Here is a 17,479-nt window from a genome sequence, read left to right as displayed (position 1 = left end):
TGTATGTATGTATATGCGTGTATGTATGTATATGCGTGTATGTATGTATGTATGTATGTATGTATGTATGTATATGAATGTATTTATGTAAGTATATACGTATGTATATGCGTGTGTATGTATTCAAGTTGTAATGAATACTAAATTTGCCTGCATAAATCACGTGCAGTCCACTATTAAATTTAAGTGTTTGTGTGCAAAAAATATTGTTGATGAGGGTGCTGCTGTTTGATCAATTGATCAATGAAACCTTCCGTTTCTCTTTCTTTTTTTTTTTTTTTTTTTTTTGATAAATATTCGTTGCATTTTACTTGCGAGCCTGGATAGATGATGTCCGTCAACGCTATACAGCTTTGTTAACGTGATTTGACTGATTAACTGGCATAAGAATCGCTAATAAAGTAAGTAAACATCGTGGTACTGCTGCTGCTGCTGCTGCTGCTGCTGCTATTGCTGCTGTTGTTATTATTATTATTCTTGTTGTTATTAATGACAAACAACCTAATCAATCATACGGTTAGTCAGGGCAGTTGGGCAATTGACAACGAAGCCCGGAGTCTAGCTAATGATTAAATACTATTATTTATCATATATGCGATTGATTTTCATACTCTCTCTCTCTCCCCAATTGAATTTCAATTCACGAGAATTTTAATATTTTTTTTTTTTTTTTTTTTTGTGTTTTATTGCAAAAAGGAAAAGAAGCCGGAAATGATATGCCATTTAATTTAGGAAGTAGCAACCAACCAAGTGCTTGCCACTCACTTAGCAAGCGAGCAGACAACGCACACTTTATATAAATACACTAAAGAAATGAAATATAAACTCGAAAAAGTAGCAAATTAAACAGTAAACAATAAGAGAAGGAAAAGAAATGAAACGTTATGAGTATATTTACAATTAACATAAGTGTTTAAGATTAACTCAATGCAAAAATGACAGAAGCTTCCGCGCGCGTATATACATGAAAACGATAAAACAAATGCCAAGTTGAAGGTACTTTTAGCTATAAAACCAAAGGGGACGCAAATCGTAATAAAGACATCAGACTGAGTCATGCATATAAAATTGATTATTTAAAGGTAATCAACGACATACTGGGATAACAATGAAAAAAATAAAAAAAATAAAAATAAGAATGGAATAGAAACGGTAAACAACTAAAAGCAGTGACAATGTCAAAGTCATTGTCACTGCACTATGCATTTCAAATTGCATAAGTATGCAACTAATTTAGTGATAAATTCTACGCATTGCCTAAGAATGGAAATGATGATTAAAGTAATTAAGGATTTTTTAATTATGGCCATTATGGCCATCTAATGCGATATGATAATCGATCGGTTACTGATCGGTCGACTGAATTTTAAAACAAAAAATTGAATAATAGGCTTAGTAAACGTAAGCAATTTATCATTGAGTTTATTCCAATTATTAAATAATAAAGCAATTAACTCAGCTGTATTTCTGCTTGTTATATGTAATATAGCTGCAATATACTAACCATAATCATTCATTGGATATTGAAAAGATTATCCAATTTATTATTTATTATTATTATTATTATTATTATAAACTTCGTCAGAGAATAAATTCTGAGATTAAAGTCTTAAAGCACTAGCATCGAAGGCTTTCGGATTTATTAAAAACTCTACCGCACTTGACATTTGAACGCACGACCATTGATAATTGCTAGTCGAGACTCTTGCCTACTCACGAGACTCTTGTCAAAAATAACTCAGCAGTATTAATGCTTACTCTAATAACAATAACTTATTAAGCTAAATGATAATTGGATATGTTAACAATTTATGTATATATAAGTATATGTATATATATGTATATATATATATATATAAGATAGGAATAGTGTTACGGTTATGGTAAGAGGCTTGACATATTAAATTATTATTTAGGCTTTGCAAAGAATTTAATTCAGTTTATTATTTATATAAGCAATAAGAAAAATGCAATTTTAATAATTTCACGCCTCCTCCTCGTCCGAAAGTAACGTTGACTTTTGAAAACGCTTAGCGATTTTCATTCTCGAAAATCTTTGCCCAAGCATTAGTGTTCATTATTTAAACAAAACGTTCATTGACAACGCAATATTTATATCAATGCATAGATAATAGATACAAACGTACATGCATATATATTCGCAATGGTAAAAAGAGAAAGAAAAACGTTCGCAAATCAAAGACAGTTAACCGATAGATCGACATTAGACGAGTAGCAAAACGTGGTGCGAAAACGATTCGAAAGGAAGATCGACCGACGCATCAATCCCTAACTTTGAACAGCAAGTGAGTGGAGATAATAGAGAGAGAGAGAGAGAGAGAGAGAAAGAGAGAGAGAAAGAGAGAGAGAGAGAAAGAAGTAAATTTTTTCTCAATCCAAGTTTTGACTAACCGTGGAAACGGTTTAACTTATTGCTGATCTTTTGACCTACAAGCGAATAGGTCTTGTGATGTGGAGCACATTGCTTACGTCTGTCCGGCACGGGCATCTTTGAGAAATATGCTTTCCGAGTGAATATGGATTCCAAAGTATTCATTGACACAACGAAACAAAGAAACAAATCTTGGCACATAATTTCTGCGCTTATGCTCATAAAGTAAGTTGGGAAATAGGTATGTTCCTCCCCTCGTCCCGCCCAAAACCAACACTATTTATCGGTTAGCATTCGTCAAATTACTTTATTGCCCATTGTCCTATGTTAGAATATAAAGTTTACAGGTATCGGACTGAAAACATTTCCGTTCGTTTCGAAATTAATTGAATAAAATTTCACGATCTCTAAAATCTTATATACACATAATCTACCGTTAAGACATTTATATACATATATATGTATGTATAATTATTTTTAAATTTATATTCGTCTTTAATTATTTATTTTAATGCCTTCGTGAAAACAAAAAGGAATTAATAATAAATGCTTTGTGAAGTTCAAAGGTAGGTGTTACATTCTCAACATACACATATATAAAGAATGATAAACAATCATATAAGTAAAAGTCGTAAATTAAATTTTCATTCATTACAAAAACAAAACCAAAAAAAAAAAAAAACGGAATATTCTTGTAATAATGTAAAAAAGACATAAAAAGAATTTTTGCTTCTTCTTATAGTTTATACCGAAGTCGCGTTCGCTATCTCCATTACTCACTCAAGTGCTATGACTACTAAACAATTTATGATTTACACGCACAGTCAGTCACTCAGTCAGTTCATCAGTCAGTCATCATAAAATCAGATAAGCGATTTTTGTGACTTTATGATGCGATGTGATCTTCTGTTTAAACATGTAATATATTTGTATATATATACACATATACACACATATATACATACAGCATATTATTAGTCTTCATTATTTTTAATAATTTTTCTTTTGTTTCTTCATTTTTTTTTTTTTTTTTTGTTATTGTTTTTGTCTTTTCATTTATTTTTAATTTTTGTTTAAACACACTTTAATAGAGTTATTTGTTTTTGTTGCATTGTACATTTTGATTAAGTGTACATATATATATACGGACAAACAATTCAGTTAAATTGATACTTTTATCTCTTAGACATGTATATATATATATATATATACGCGAGGGTATAGATGATGAACTTATGAAGTAAACTTTTGTCATTTAAATTCTTACTTTTCCTTTCTTTGTCTTGCAGGCAACAAACGCAACACAAATGGTGAAGTGATTGATCGTAAATCATATCAATGGTTGGGTGCAACAGTGGCTACAAGTCGCGATAGCGATTTGATTGTGGTGAGTATTCATGCATAAACACAAATAAATATACCGACAGACAGACAGACAACTTATTATAAATTTTTTCTGTAAATTTATTTACTATAAATTTTGTGCTTTATATAGTAAGCAAGATTTATTCAATTGTTTATTAGCATTTTTGTATTGCGTATGCGCATGTGTGAATGACTGACTATATGCAAATAAGAAATTTAATAATAAAAATAATATCGTATTTAATGTAAAGATTTATAATCTCCTAAATTGCTTTCCTTCAGCATATGCTCCTTACAGTAATGCCAATATTTTAAACAATTTATTAAACACTCTTGTTTAAAATTAAAAAAGAAACAACAAACGAAACCTTGAAATAAATGTTTCTTTTTTTTTTTTTTTTGAGAATATACTCGCATGTGGGCGCCTGAACTTCCTCTCTAAGCATATCGTGAGTTTGTCATTGTATTTGTAATAACTATGAATCGGGGCATCGCAGCCTTTGCATTGTATATATATTTATAGTCAACTTCAAATTTCCCTTCTTCGCTTCTCTTTTTCTCTCTGCCTATCTCTCCATCTTTATTCGATTTTTTTGAATACAAAGTTCCAAAAGTCAAAATAAAAAGCTGCACTTTGCCATAAATACCAACAAAAGCAGTTCTACTATAAAATTCAGAGAAACACTGTCTATAGAAAATACAGTCACTTTTTTATTTATCTGACCAAAATTTGCAATGTTTGTGTAACGTAATAATATATTATATTAATATAGTGAAAAGATCAGAAAGCTAACTACTCTGGTAGTAATAGTGGGAGCGAGGGTTAATTCTTGATCCAATAAACATTACACAGTCGGTTACACTCACGAAATAGACGAGCAGAAGCCCTTATGGAGACGGACGTACGGTCTGATTTTATGCCCTGGTCCATTCTATCGCCCTGCCTTACTTAATGGCTTCTTTGGCCTATAATTTTATGTGAGAGACACCGAAGTTTTTTATGATCTGAAAAAAGATCCTATCATTTCCAAGAGAGTTCATTTCTTCCACATTAATATTTTCCTTGCCAAGTCTTTTATAAGAAGATGTCATTTCCACACGACATGTGTAGTTTTTGGTACACGCTATGATAATTTTGAATAAATGCTTGCATGTACCGTTATCGGTACACATCTCAAGCAGTGTTACGAACATCGTTAGATGGCGCAAAATTAATGCAAGAAAAACATAATCACGATATCGACGAAGATCGTGACCTTCCTTGAAAAGTTATTTCGAGTTGTGATTATTCAATGTTTTATGGTATTATTAATAAATCAAGTTGTGTCTATTTCTTTCGGTACAATTTTACCCGCATAATTAGTTCATGGATCGTATCGTTCCTTCGGTAAATTAAAAAATATTTTGCACTTATACAGGATGAATTATAAGCCTCCAGTTGCCTTCATTATAATAAACGTCCATGTTATCTTGTACACGATGTGAAAGAAAATTAATTTCGGTAAATAGTGTCGCTAGCACAAAAACAAACCAAACATATGCACCAACAGCATTCTAATAAAAAAGTTGTTTATAAGTCGTCCAAAATGTATTGATCCTTTCAGGCACATATTATGAAAACACATACATACATTACGTAATAATAATTTAATATATTTCGTAAACACCCAAATCTCGATAATTGACATTTTTTGTAAATTGGATGTTCATAGTCAAATTCTGAAATTAGCCTAACATCGTTACGAGATTACTACAGCGTAGCTTTGAGTTATGCAATATTGAAAGCCCCTCTTGAGTCACTACAATTCCTCATTGATGATCTTTGAGCGATATATGGGATCCGTATGCTATGTATTGATATAGTTTTCAAATTTTTCAACTTTTAATTTTAAATTTATAGCACGCTTTCTTAACGGACTCAAACTTCTTTGGATTTTAATGATCCGTCGAATGGCCTCAAACAGAGAATTTAATGAAAAAATGAGAAATCAAACGAAAATGAAAAGAAAGAAACTTTTATCATTCCAGGACATGTATACTGTAAAGAGTTAAAGGGTTTCTAATTTATATGTCTTTGGTTTGCAATGAAAAAAAAAAAAAAAAAAATGTAAGCAAATTATTTTTGGTCGTTCTCGAATCGTTGATACCCGTCACCGTTATTCTAAAAAGGGCTACAACTAAATTTTCATACTCTATAAGGTGAAGCAGGTGCGACTGATTTTTTCTATTTTTAAAATAAAAGTTTTTATCGCATAGGCGTGTCCTCGGAGAAGTTCAAGTCACTTCCTTTGCAAATTTGCAGGCAATATCTTCATTTATGCGAATGGGAGAATGTTTGCCACAAATACGGCACAGTTGCGCAGACGAATGTGCTTAGGTAAATTTCGAATTTGGAACTCGGCAAAAGTTTATATAGTCCATGCTTCTGCACGTTTTAAAGCCATTGAAAAAATATATCAAGTTTTGTAAGTATTGGGTGGGCTAGATCAACATTTCCCATTTGTGTATAGGTAGTACGGCATCGCCTATAGAAGATAAGCACAAATATTTGTATATTTGTCTGCCGTAGTTTATGAGTGAGGAGCGAAAAAACAATTTTTTATTCTTTTTGAAAAGCAGAGGTTTTCTTAATTTATCTGGTACTGTGGGGTTGTTCTTCAACCGATTTGGCCCATTTTCAATCCCAATGGGCGCGCAAGAACTTGCATTGTTTTTGCCATATTTCAAGTCGATAGCTTCATGTCTGCGGCGAGGAGAATGCATACAACAGACATTGGACAGATGGACGGACGGACGGACATGATGATCAAAAATATGTACACCTTTTGGGCGTTGCAAACAACGTATTTGACAAAATGAATTATAAAAAATAAAAGACTTAAACAATTTAGCGACTTTCTCTATTGATTTTGTTTTTTTTTTTCTTCTTTTATTTATTTATATTACGGATGGATATGCTTAGCTATTCATTTACATTATTAGAGTCATTAACAAGTTAATGAATGTTACGGATTCAAGTGAAGAGCGTTCAATAATCGACTTAAAATGAATGAATGCACATTTTTTTAGCTTATGATAATCTAGTTATTTATCGCTATTTGGTCAGGTGGGTGTAACTTAAAGTTATTTTTCAATTTTTGGTTTTTGTTTTCCTTCTTGTGTATTATTTTAGTCTTTTTTTTTTTTTTTTGTTTTTTAAAACATTTCACACATACCCGAGCATTTGTAATGCATTACGAAATTGCCGAATGGGTGGGCGGTAATGTTTAGTTTATAAACCAATCAAGCAGTGGGTTTTAATGCTATAAAGGTAGTTTAGATTGAAATTTACCGAAACATTGTTTTCACTTTTCATTACGAAAGTGAAAAAAACAACAACAACAACAGCAACAGCAACAACAACAACAATAATAAATAAATAGAAATGATGATAATAATAAGAAGAAGAAGACTAAGTTTAGCGTGCAAGCAATCTGTGTTATCTATTACGGTTACAAAATAATATTAAACCAAAACTTATTGGGTCATTTTCACAATAAACCATTCTTTGTATGAGCGTAAATGTTCATACATTCACACGCACAAACACACACACACACACATATATTTTGTCATATTCAGGTGTGTCTTGTTTAGTAAGTTTTACATTATTGCTCGTTAAATGTCCGTTTAATCGCTTAACATTAACACAGTTAAGATTCTCTGCCTAAAGGTTTCTTTATTTATTTACTTTTTTTTTTTTTTTTGTTTTTCCTCCTTTTTCTCTTTCTTTATTTGTTTACTAACGATTAAAACTCAATTAACGCTATTTTTATGTTACAATAGATAGTATAGTTGACCTTTCCGCTAGATAAAGTCATAAAAAAAGCAAATAAATAAAAAAAATGATGGTTTTACTTTACTTTTAACCACTCAATTAAACGTGACCTTCATTATAAACAATCGTCGATAATTAAAGTTTTATTAGCTAACTTTTCTAATTTATTTGATTTACTTTAAATGAAAAGTTTGTTGACATAGTTTCTTATACCCATCACCGGAGCGTGTGGGGTATTTTCAATTGCCCAAACCGTTTGCAACACCCACAAGTTGGCCTCTGAGATCCCACAGACTATATTCTTGATCAGCTTCGATTTAAGCATGTCTATCTCGTCTGGTTGTCCGTCTGTCCGTTGTATAATGCCTATTGGAAACATTTCCTAGACGGTAAAAATGAAGCTATCGACTTGAAATTTGGCAGAAACATTGCAAGCCCTTGCAGGCAGTTTGACATTGCAAATGAGTTAGGAACAGGTAAACTGAGAAAACCTTTATTTTTCAAAAGAAATAAAAAAGCTTTGGTTTTTTCGTCATTACTTATCAACTATAGCAGATAAATCTACAACAATCTAAAGGGATATTCTCTGGTCGATTCCGCAGTATCTCTGAAGAAATGGAAAAAATCGCTCACGCCTTTTCAATTTTATAGTGAGTGATATTTTAATTTTTTTTTCAAAACCTTTATAAGGCGCAGAAACAAGGTCTAAAGACCCCATAATGTATATCAATTTTTGGCCAGTTGCAAACTCACAATGCTTCTGAGCATGCCCGTTTGTTTGTCTGTCCGTTTGTCCAACTATATAGTATTTGTAGTAAAGATTCTCGCATTAGTGAAAATGAAGATATCGTCTACAAATTTGTAAAAGAAGCGATCTAAAACTTTTAAAGGACACGCCTCCAACCCCTAGACGCCTATGCGACAAGTACTGGTGCTTTTTGTTAGTTACTTATAAACTACAACAGCAACACGATATAAATTTCAAGTTTTATTCTGAAAAGAGAAAAAATCAGCCGCGCCCACCTAATATTATAGCGTATGAAAATTGAATTTATTTGTTGTTTTTTTTTTAGGATCACGGTGATGGCTATAGTAAATTCGATCACGACCGACTATAATTTTCTTACTTATGTGTGTGTGTTTTTTTTTGTTTTTTTTTATTATTAAATTACTTGTTGTCAACCCGATCATCTCGGATGAATGCACCGTAATGTCAGGTGGACATCAAAGCTACCACGTAGGAGCCTTTTTATTCATCTCATACATCAATGATCTCCAAGCCGACGTTAAATCATCTTTTTTTTCCTTTTCCTTGGAATTTCACTCGTATCTCCTTCAACCTGACTTCGACGATTTCGATAGATGTTCCTCATGGTGAAACTAGCTTTCATTCTCAAGGCAGAATTCATTCACTTCTGAGTATTTCATCGATTCACAGAAATTGGAAAAATGTAGAATCGTTCATGCGTATAGGGTTTCCCTTTGACTCAAAGACTATCTTCTCATCTGCAGGCTGAGCTTTCTTTAAATAAAGTTAGGTCAATGCTAAGTTTCATTAAACGGTAATCCAAAGCTACATATGAGCTTAGTCAGACTGACACTTCAGTATGCTTCTATTGCGTGGGCTCTTCCATATAGGTGCTATGTAGATTCAATAGAATCTATTCAAAAGCAAATCGTGCTCCCTTAAGAATTTGGCTTAGCATCAGCGTTTATTTGATTTTAGATGAATTTCAACAAATCAAATAAATATCCGTTTCTAGGATTAAACCTTAAATTCTCGAGCAGGGCCTTTCCACGCAATTCTTCTCGTTTTACGTAGAAAATTGAAAATTTTTTCATGGTAAGCCTTTCGCTCCTTTTTTTTCGAAAATATTAAGATTTCCTTCTTTCTTCTCCTTCTAACTACCAACCCATTAGTCGATATAAGTGTTCACACAAGTTTTTTTTTTCTTTTTTTTACAATTCATGACATTATTGTGTACTAAGTTGTGTTGTTAAGTATCGTTAAAAAAAACTTTTCGACATCTTGCTGTGTGTACGATTTGGTCTACGGTTCTTAGCCTATATCTAATTTCGAATACTACACAATCACGACATTGGCCACGTTTGTACGCCCTTCGACATGCATACACTTTAATAGCTCACGCTCGGAGTTTACTCATCTTATCATCGTATTGGAGTTGTGATCTGCTTCCGATATTTTTAGAACTCTACGGTGACATCACATCTTCAAGGCGTCCAGTTGGTTCATTGTACTCAATTTTGTATCTCCATGATTTAAGACCATGCAAAGCCACCGATTACTTATAGCATATTATGGCCCGAACGCGAAGGCGAAGCCGAAGGGATAAACTAATTTGCCGTTATCCAGTCACTTTCTGATATTTCGTAAACGACGATCTAGCCATTTTTGCTCTCCCTTTCTATTTTTAAGTTCCTATTTTAGTTCTCTATCTCTCACTTTCGTTCTTCTACGTTAAGAATCCGTTTATCTTTTTTCTCTCAACACTAGAACTATCGACGATTTGCATATATTATAACTTTTTCTATCAAAAGTGAGCTGAAAAGAGTTGAAGTTTGGCACAAACACTCCGTGATGGATGAAAAATCCAATGTCAAAGGAAATGGTTGTGATCTGCTTACATACATACCCATCATAAATAAGAAACTAAAACAACCTCCAAAAAAATGATGACATTTTTTATACTTTCGTCTAAAATTTTCGATCCTGTAAAGATATTTCAGAAAACTTGCCTTAAAAACCTCACATACCCAGTTCTTAACCTCAAATTCTTAATCGGTCAAGAAATGTCTTTGCCATATTTCAGATTATTATAATCATTTTTACGACTGTGGCAAGACGACAAAAATAGGGGATCAAAGTGACCCTTTTCGGTAGAAATAGATATAAGTTGTCAGCATTTTGAAAAGTAGACCAGAGCTAGGAAAAAAGTGATTATAGGCTTGTAAGAAAGTCCCCAAAAAATCTTGGAACATATACGCTTTCTGATTGAAAATTAAACGGAATAAAAATGACGTACTCGGTAGTTCCAGTGTTAAATTATTATATTGAGATTTTATTTAAGGTTTTTTTTTTTTTTTTTTTTTTGAAATTATTAAGATTTTATTTACATAACTTGATCTTAATGAATGCATTTCGGACCATTCTTTTTCTTCTACTTTTTCTTTGGTTTTATTTATTTATTTATTTTTTTTATTTTTTTATTTTTTTTTTGGAGACAGATTTTTCTACTCAGCGCTTTAATGCGTCGCTCAATGTCACAACATATTGTCAAGCTTCGATCAATGTCATAAGTTTAAACAAAACATGTGTCAGATGCATTTACGAAAACTAAAAAATGACAAGACTCTATAAAAAGAAAAAGCAATAAATAAAAATTGATATAGAAAATGAACTGAAAATGTATTAAGCCCAACAGTGTGACTTACATTAGTTAAGCGCAAATATTGTGCGTGTGATTGATATGAATCACAAAATGTATAAATTTAATGAACAAAACATGATGGGCACTTTAATATTCACAGCTCAATACTTTTTAGAATACCGAATCGCTATATGAATGTGTTTATAAATTATCAAAGTTAAAGATATATTCAAATCTCCAACGATTGTAATTGAATAGTGGTATCTCTATCATCGATTCGTTTCGTCAATGTGGAAGGGAGTAATTAGAGTTATTTCATGGAATAGGCCCGAAGAGAAGTGAGAGGGAAGGAGCTTGTTATTATTAGCGTCTTCCAGAAATACTAGAAGAGAATGTTAATTTTGATTCAATATTGAGTCGATGATTATGGCCTTATGTCGGACTCCATTGAGAAAATTGAATTGAATTTCCCTAAGCGGTGCATATAGAGAATATAACTGTATGTCTCTTTACTTTACTTTGTAGTGGTCAATTGATGAACTGAATATAAAATAAATAAAAATATTATAGTGCGCCACGGACTACTATTAAATGCCCTACATGACCCAACAGTTGTTCATATAACGTTTTTCAAAATAAAGTATTGCATGGGAAGTGGTTAAAAAAGTGATCCCATCTGAAGTATTGGTCACGTCGGTACATTGGTACGTCGGTGTATTAGATTTCGATCGACTTGTAGATTGAAAACAAAGATACAAGTTGGACGGACTGACGAACGGTAGGGTAGGCAAGCGCAAATCGATGCAGAAAGTGTTTATATAAGAAAAGGTGAGAATTACTTTTTGAGTTGGGTTGAGCTTGTCTATCAGCCTGTCCGTCTGTCTTCCGGTCCATTTTATTTTTTTAAGCATTATTATTATTATTATTATTATTATAAATTTAGCCAGAGAATAATTTTAAAGACTAAAGTCTTAAAGCACGAACACCTACGACTTTCGGTTTTATTGAAAACTCTACCGCAGTTGAAATTTGAACCCACAACCATTGAGTTGCTAGTCGAGACTCTTGCCCACTCGTCTACACAGGCGGATTTTTTTTAGGTACGCTAAGGTGTTTCGTCCCAACGACGAAAGCTATTGAAAATGATTCAGATCAGACCACTTTTTCGACCACTTGCCATATAACGCCCTATTTGGAACCCTCGTTATACGAATTATTCGCATTGAATAAAGCGGTATAGGGACCGTGATCCGCTATAGTTTTTTTTTTACTTTTTTCTTCAAAAAATTATAAATAAAAGAATTTAAATTTTGTTGCATATGCAAAATAATTATTTATAAATTTTTTCAATAAAACATTTATAATAAATTTGATTGATGTAAAGAAAGAAAATCTTTAAGTAAATTACTTATTAATAAATAAAAGATTTTCGGAATAAAGAAAATGATGTCATGCGAATAATATTAGATTTGGATAATGTAAGCATTTGTAAAATAAATGAGAATAAAAATGGACGGACCGATTAAGAAGTGGAATTTTTTTTTTTTTTTTTATGTATATAACAAATCACTCAGGGAATGTCCTTTATAAGGGCAGGCACAATGATAATCAAGAAGCTTTGCAGATGGGGAATGGATGGGAAGGACGGAAGAGTGTTTTTGTACGTTTGATCTAAAAGTGGAAACATCAGGTACGGCGGGAAAGGCACTTGCTGGAAGATTGTTCCAAAGGTGCGCACTATGATTAAAGAATGAAAGATGGGTGGATTTTTTTTCTGATTTTTTAAATTCAAACTCATTATAGTCAGCTATCAAGTAGCAACAAGTTGACAAAACGACATGTCAATGTAAATATGATTCGCACAAACATGATCATGATTGTTGTAGATTCATTTGCCTTTCATTATTCCCTGATAAAGGAAAAATACCGTTAGTTATTTGTATTGAGATACTTTGGAAAATCTTATTTATTATTTATTATAACATAAGACAGCTCTGCGAGTGTTCTAAGGATAAGGCAATGACATAAATTAATTCATCGTCGTGATTGAAATAATCAAACTCCTGCTGTTTTATATTTGATTTTAAAAAATTATTCCTTTTTTTTTTTTTTTTGTTTGTTTTGATTTTGTAAAGAAAAACGTCTTTTAATTATAATTTTTGGAAAATTTTTTATTTATTGATTTCGCAATACAATCAATGACACGATCGCGACGACGCAACCTTTTTCTATCAATGTGTGCCGGCATCGCAGAAAAAAAAGCTAAAAGAAGACAAAAGCAACTTTAAAACGAATTGACTTTTGACATGGCGCTCCTTGTCTGTCATTGAATGTTCAATAAAAGCGAAGCAAAAAAAAAATAAATAAATAAAAAAAAAATAAAAAAAATAAAGAAAAGAAACGAAACAAAACTGCTAATGGATTTATATGATCTAAGTGCAAACACAATATAAACGGATGCACATAATCACAGACGGCTTAAATTTACGTCATCCGAAAAGTCAGCAAATGTTTGATTTCTTTCTCTTCCTCTTTCGTTTTTTATATGCCATGCATATGCCAAATATGGTGGCGGGAGGCCTTAATACAATGATTTCAGCAGCGGCACGTCGACTGCAACGTGACAAGATAATTTTCAAATAATTTTTAACATTTCACAGATAAACACAGTTATAAATATATATATATATATATATATATATATATATATATATATATATGATACGATGGATGATATTGTTGAAATAACGATAATTGAATCAAATGATGATGAGACTGCTGTACTTTTCCAAACTTAATACATATGTGTGTTTATGTCTATAATCGGGTTTCAAAAATTCGCCTTAAATCATAGAAATTTAATATATTTATAAATATAATTTTTAAAACACCTTACAAAAAATAAGAAGGAAAAACTGCTATAATAGCATAACAACTTATTGGATGGAGTTTTTTATACTCCTGCAAAAAGACACGATTCTCACTGTTACCATGCAATCGATATGTGTTTTGTTCTTTTTCTATTTCATATTTTTTTTTTTTTTTTTTCTTTTTTTCATTTTCATTTCGCTTTGTTCTGCCTTGCAAGTCTTGCAAGTAAATAAAGAAATCTTGGTTAAGTGACTGAACATTTTTAAATCAGATCCAATAAATGCATATATATGCAAAATGCTATGTTGTTTATCTAAATTATCATACGATTATGTATCATAAATTTTTATGTACATACATATGTTTCTATAGTTTCTATAGTGAATGCGTGCGTGTGTTCAAGCAGTTGTAGGTGAAAAAGTTAATATTCAGTGAACCAAAAATGGCATTTATAGCATTGTTCACGATCACTACCAATCTTGTTGAGTTGTTGTTCTCAAAAAGGCTATTGTATATGTGTGTTGTTGCGATGCTGTTGTCATTACTCTTGTTCTTTCTCCTTGAATGAACAACAATATCCTCGCCAACTACTACTTCATATCAGCAACAATAATGTTCACAGGTTTGGTTTTTTTAAGGTAAAACAATTCAAAGTGTAAGACGCTAAAGATGACAATTTAATATTTATCGATAATTTTAGTTAAGAAAGAAAAAATTGAAACAAATATATGTACATGTCCTTCTGTAATCTGAAATTTATTTTACAGTTCTGCTTCCTGTTTATCCGCGCACGTTTGATAACTAGATCACGATGATTATGAAGTCTGCGCATATGCTAAAACAAGATAAAATTCATTGTTTAAAGTCGCAGGCTTGCATTTCTATATTTAAGGGATAGTAAATATATATGGAGGAACCTAAGCGAAAATCAATTCAATGTAATGTAGTCAATATTTATGTTTATAACTGTTTCTTCATTTGCGAAAAACTTTCTGCGTCTTTATTTGAATCTTAATTCGTCTCAGTCCGAATTTATCTTATACATTTAATATTTCAAATTTAATTAAAACGATACATTATTGATAAAATATTGAATAACATATGGTGAGCAATGATTAATCAATACATTGAACGATCTGAAAGCGATTTATGGCCGGATCGCGTATATAATGCTAAAATTCTGGGACGGATAAACTCAGAACTTAAGGTACTAAAGAAAAACTGCATGTTTTGGACGCATGGCACATGAAGAAAATTATGAACTCGTGTCCTTAGTAGTGATAGACCGTGTCGAAGGCCAAAGAAGCATGGTGAGTATGCAAATGTTGTTGTTACGTAATATTTGAAATGGACCAGGACCAAGGCCCATAGGCCAAATCGTACAGAAAGTAAAGAGGCCAGAAATATTTTCGGACTTTGATTCACAATAATATCATGACTTATAAAAAAAAAAGCATAAGATCGCTTATATTCAGTAATGGATTGATAACAAAGGAAGAAGAAGAAGCAATGATTCATTCAAACCAAACAGACTCGGGGAAGGCTAATTTACATAACATTCATAGCAATCTTACAAATAATGAATTTTAAGATTAAAATTCTTCATCACTCTTCGTGTATTCCAACATGTAGATATACCTTTCCGCTGTTTGAATGTGTGTCCATTGATTTGAGACTTCGTACTTGCAAGATAAAATTTTCCGTCATAGTACTCATGCTTTAAAAACAGTCCATGGTACTTAAAGCTAAAGTACAAGAAATGATTCTAATATCGAGTGTATTTACTAATGGCCCAGCAGCTGATTTCTTGGAGAAAAAAACCCAATCGCCGACTTTTTATGAAATATAAATCATATTTTCGGACAAAAAGAAGTAATCTCTTCAAGTGGAATTTTCGATAAAACTTAACTTAGTCCCGTTTCTTATATTATTTATCCATTGCTACGAAAGGATTATAAAATTCCATTCGTTCGCAATAATCAAAAATATCGATCAGAATCAGAGCAATTTAAAGAACGTCTTTCTTATCCACTTTCTTTTCCGCTTAGCTGTGCTGACTCTGAGACACTACATATTTATTACTTTCTACAAATTAACTCTCGATTTTTATTATGTCCGCCTATTAACGTCCCTCCGCTAGTTTCAAACCATTTCACGACAATTCTCCATTTCGTTACAAGTGACAGGAGACTATTCACTATTCATAATCGCGCATGCTACAGTGCAAAATACATTGCATTAAACGAATAATGAAATATAAGATAAAGAGTTTAATCAAAATTATTGATCGAAAGCTTCGATGTAAAGAAAATGCTTTCAAAGCTTATTCTCGTTCACAGTTAAATGAAAGAGTTTCAAGAAAGAGAACTTGTAAATGGGTAGACAATAATGTTCGATGATTTCTTGGAAACGTTACTGCATTCTTAGAAGAGAACACCATCTTCCACAAACTTATGCGTAACAATTTCTCTTTGCATGAGGTTGAAATTTGATTGGCAAGAGCTCGTTGACGGCAGTACATATATTTCAAGACTGTTTGCATATTATTTGCCGTGAACCATCACGTTCGAGAATATGTAAAAGTGCAAAGAAATCATTTTAATGGTAATTTTGTTTGTTTCTTTCAAAATAGAGTCAGGCAAGGCTTTACCTAGTCATGTTTCGTGCGTATCTGAGCTATTTTTGCCCAATCGCACCCATCCATGCCCATGCGTACCCGTTTGCACTGATTCGTGGCCGTGTGTGCTTACTTGGGCTTATTCATGCTCTCCCAAGTCCATCTGTGCCCATCTATGCCATGTGCCATGTACCTATCCGCTCTCATTTATGCCTTTCCGAGTCCATACGTGGCCTTCTATACCAAGTTACGATCCCTGCTATTTCGTTACTGTCTGCGTCCATTCATGCTGAATCGTGACCTTGCGAGTGTGCATTTATATCAAGCGACCATCTGCATCTGCTTATGTTGATTCCTATCTTTTTTCCGTCTGTCTATGCACAATGATCACATGTACTCACTCGCGCCCGCTTGTACCTATTTGTGCTCATTCATTTTGTCTTTTTACCACTTTAGCTTATTGCCTTGATTGTCGACACGAAACTGCATGATATTATGTACTTGTAACATAGTTCACCATAGGAACGGATGTATTTCTTGCTTGAAATTGAAGGCATTTGCCTTCAATATCGATAATAGCTATCGAAATCGATTATAATATCGTGACTTTCCATCTCTAGGTTTTTTTGTGTTTTTTTTTTATGTTATAAATATATATGTAGGGGAAAGGAATAGTGAGGCAGAGAGACATACACATCTATAAAATTATGGTTATATATGCAACGATTATTTGCCAAAAATGGTCAACGTGATTTTAACTTGAATCGATTGTAATAAAATTGTTGAAAATTTTTTTTCACTTATTTTATTTTCCGACTTCGACTTGGGCTTTCATAGTACTGATGGTTTTAGCAGAGATTTATATTAAAGAGAGAACGTTGAATCATGATTTCTGTCACCGATTTTAGATTTTAGGAAAAATTGCAAAACCAATGGCACAAACAGCAGGGAAAAGAATTATTTACTTGAGAATTTACTGGAATTTAAGAAAGGCATATAAACTTAACACACACACACACACATACACA

At 32.3% G+C, this 17,479-nt stretch overlaps 1 protein-coding gene across 2 annotated transcripts in view; it reads left to right on the top strand.

The window, feature by feature from the left end:
- LOC119644627 (integrin alpha-PS2) overlaps positions 1-17,479 on the top strand; it is a 75,218-nt gene that overhangs the window by 34,394 nt on the left and 23,345 nt on the right. For both annotated transcript variants that reach the window (XM_038044255.1, XM_038044256.1), the window contains one exon: positions 3,682-3,779. In XM_038044255.1, the coding sequence (XP_037900183.1) occupies positions 3,682-3,779 (98 nt within the window). The remainder of the gene's footprint in view (positions 1-3,681; positions 3,780-17,479) is intronic.

The sequence above is a fragment of the Glossina fuscipes genome, unplaced genomic scaffold (genome assembly GCF_014805625.2).
Source record: "Glossina fuscipes isolate IAEA_lab_2018 unplaced genomic scaffold, Yale_Gfus_2 0, whole genome shotgun sequence".
NCBI classification, from domain to species: domain Eukaryota; kingdom Metazoa; phylum Arthropoda; class Insecta; order Diptera; family Glossinidae; genus Glossina; species Glossina fuscipes.
The sequence above is the reverse complement of the archived record's forward strand: the minus strand, read 5'-3'. Positions and strand labels throughout refer to the sequence as shown.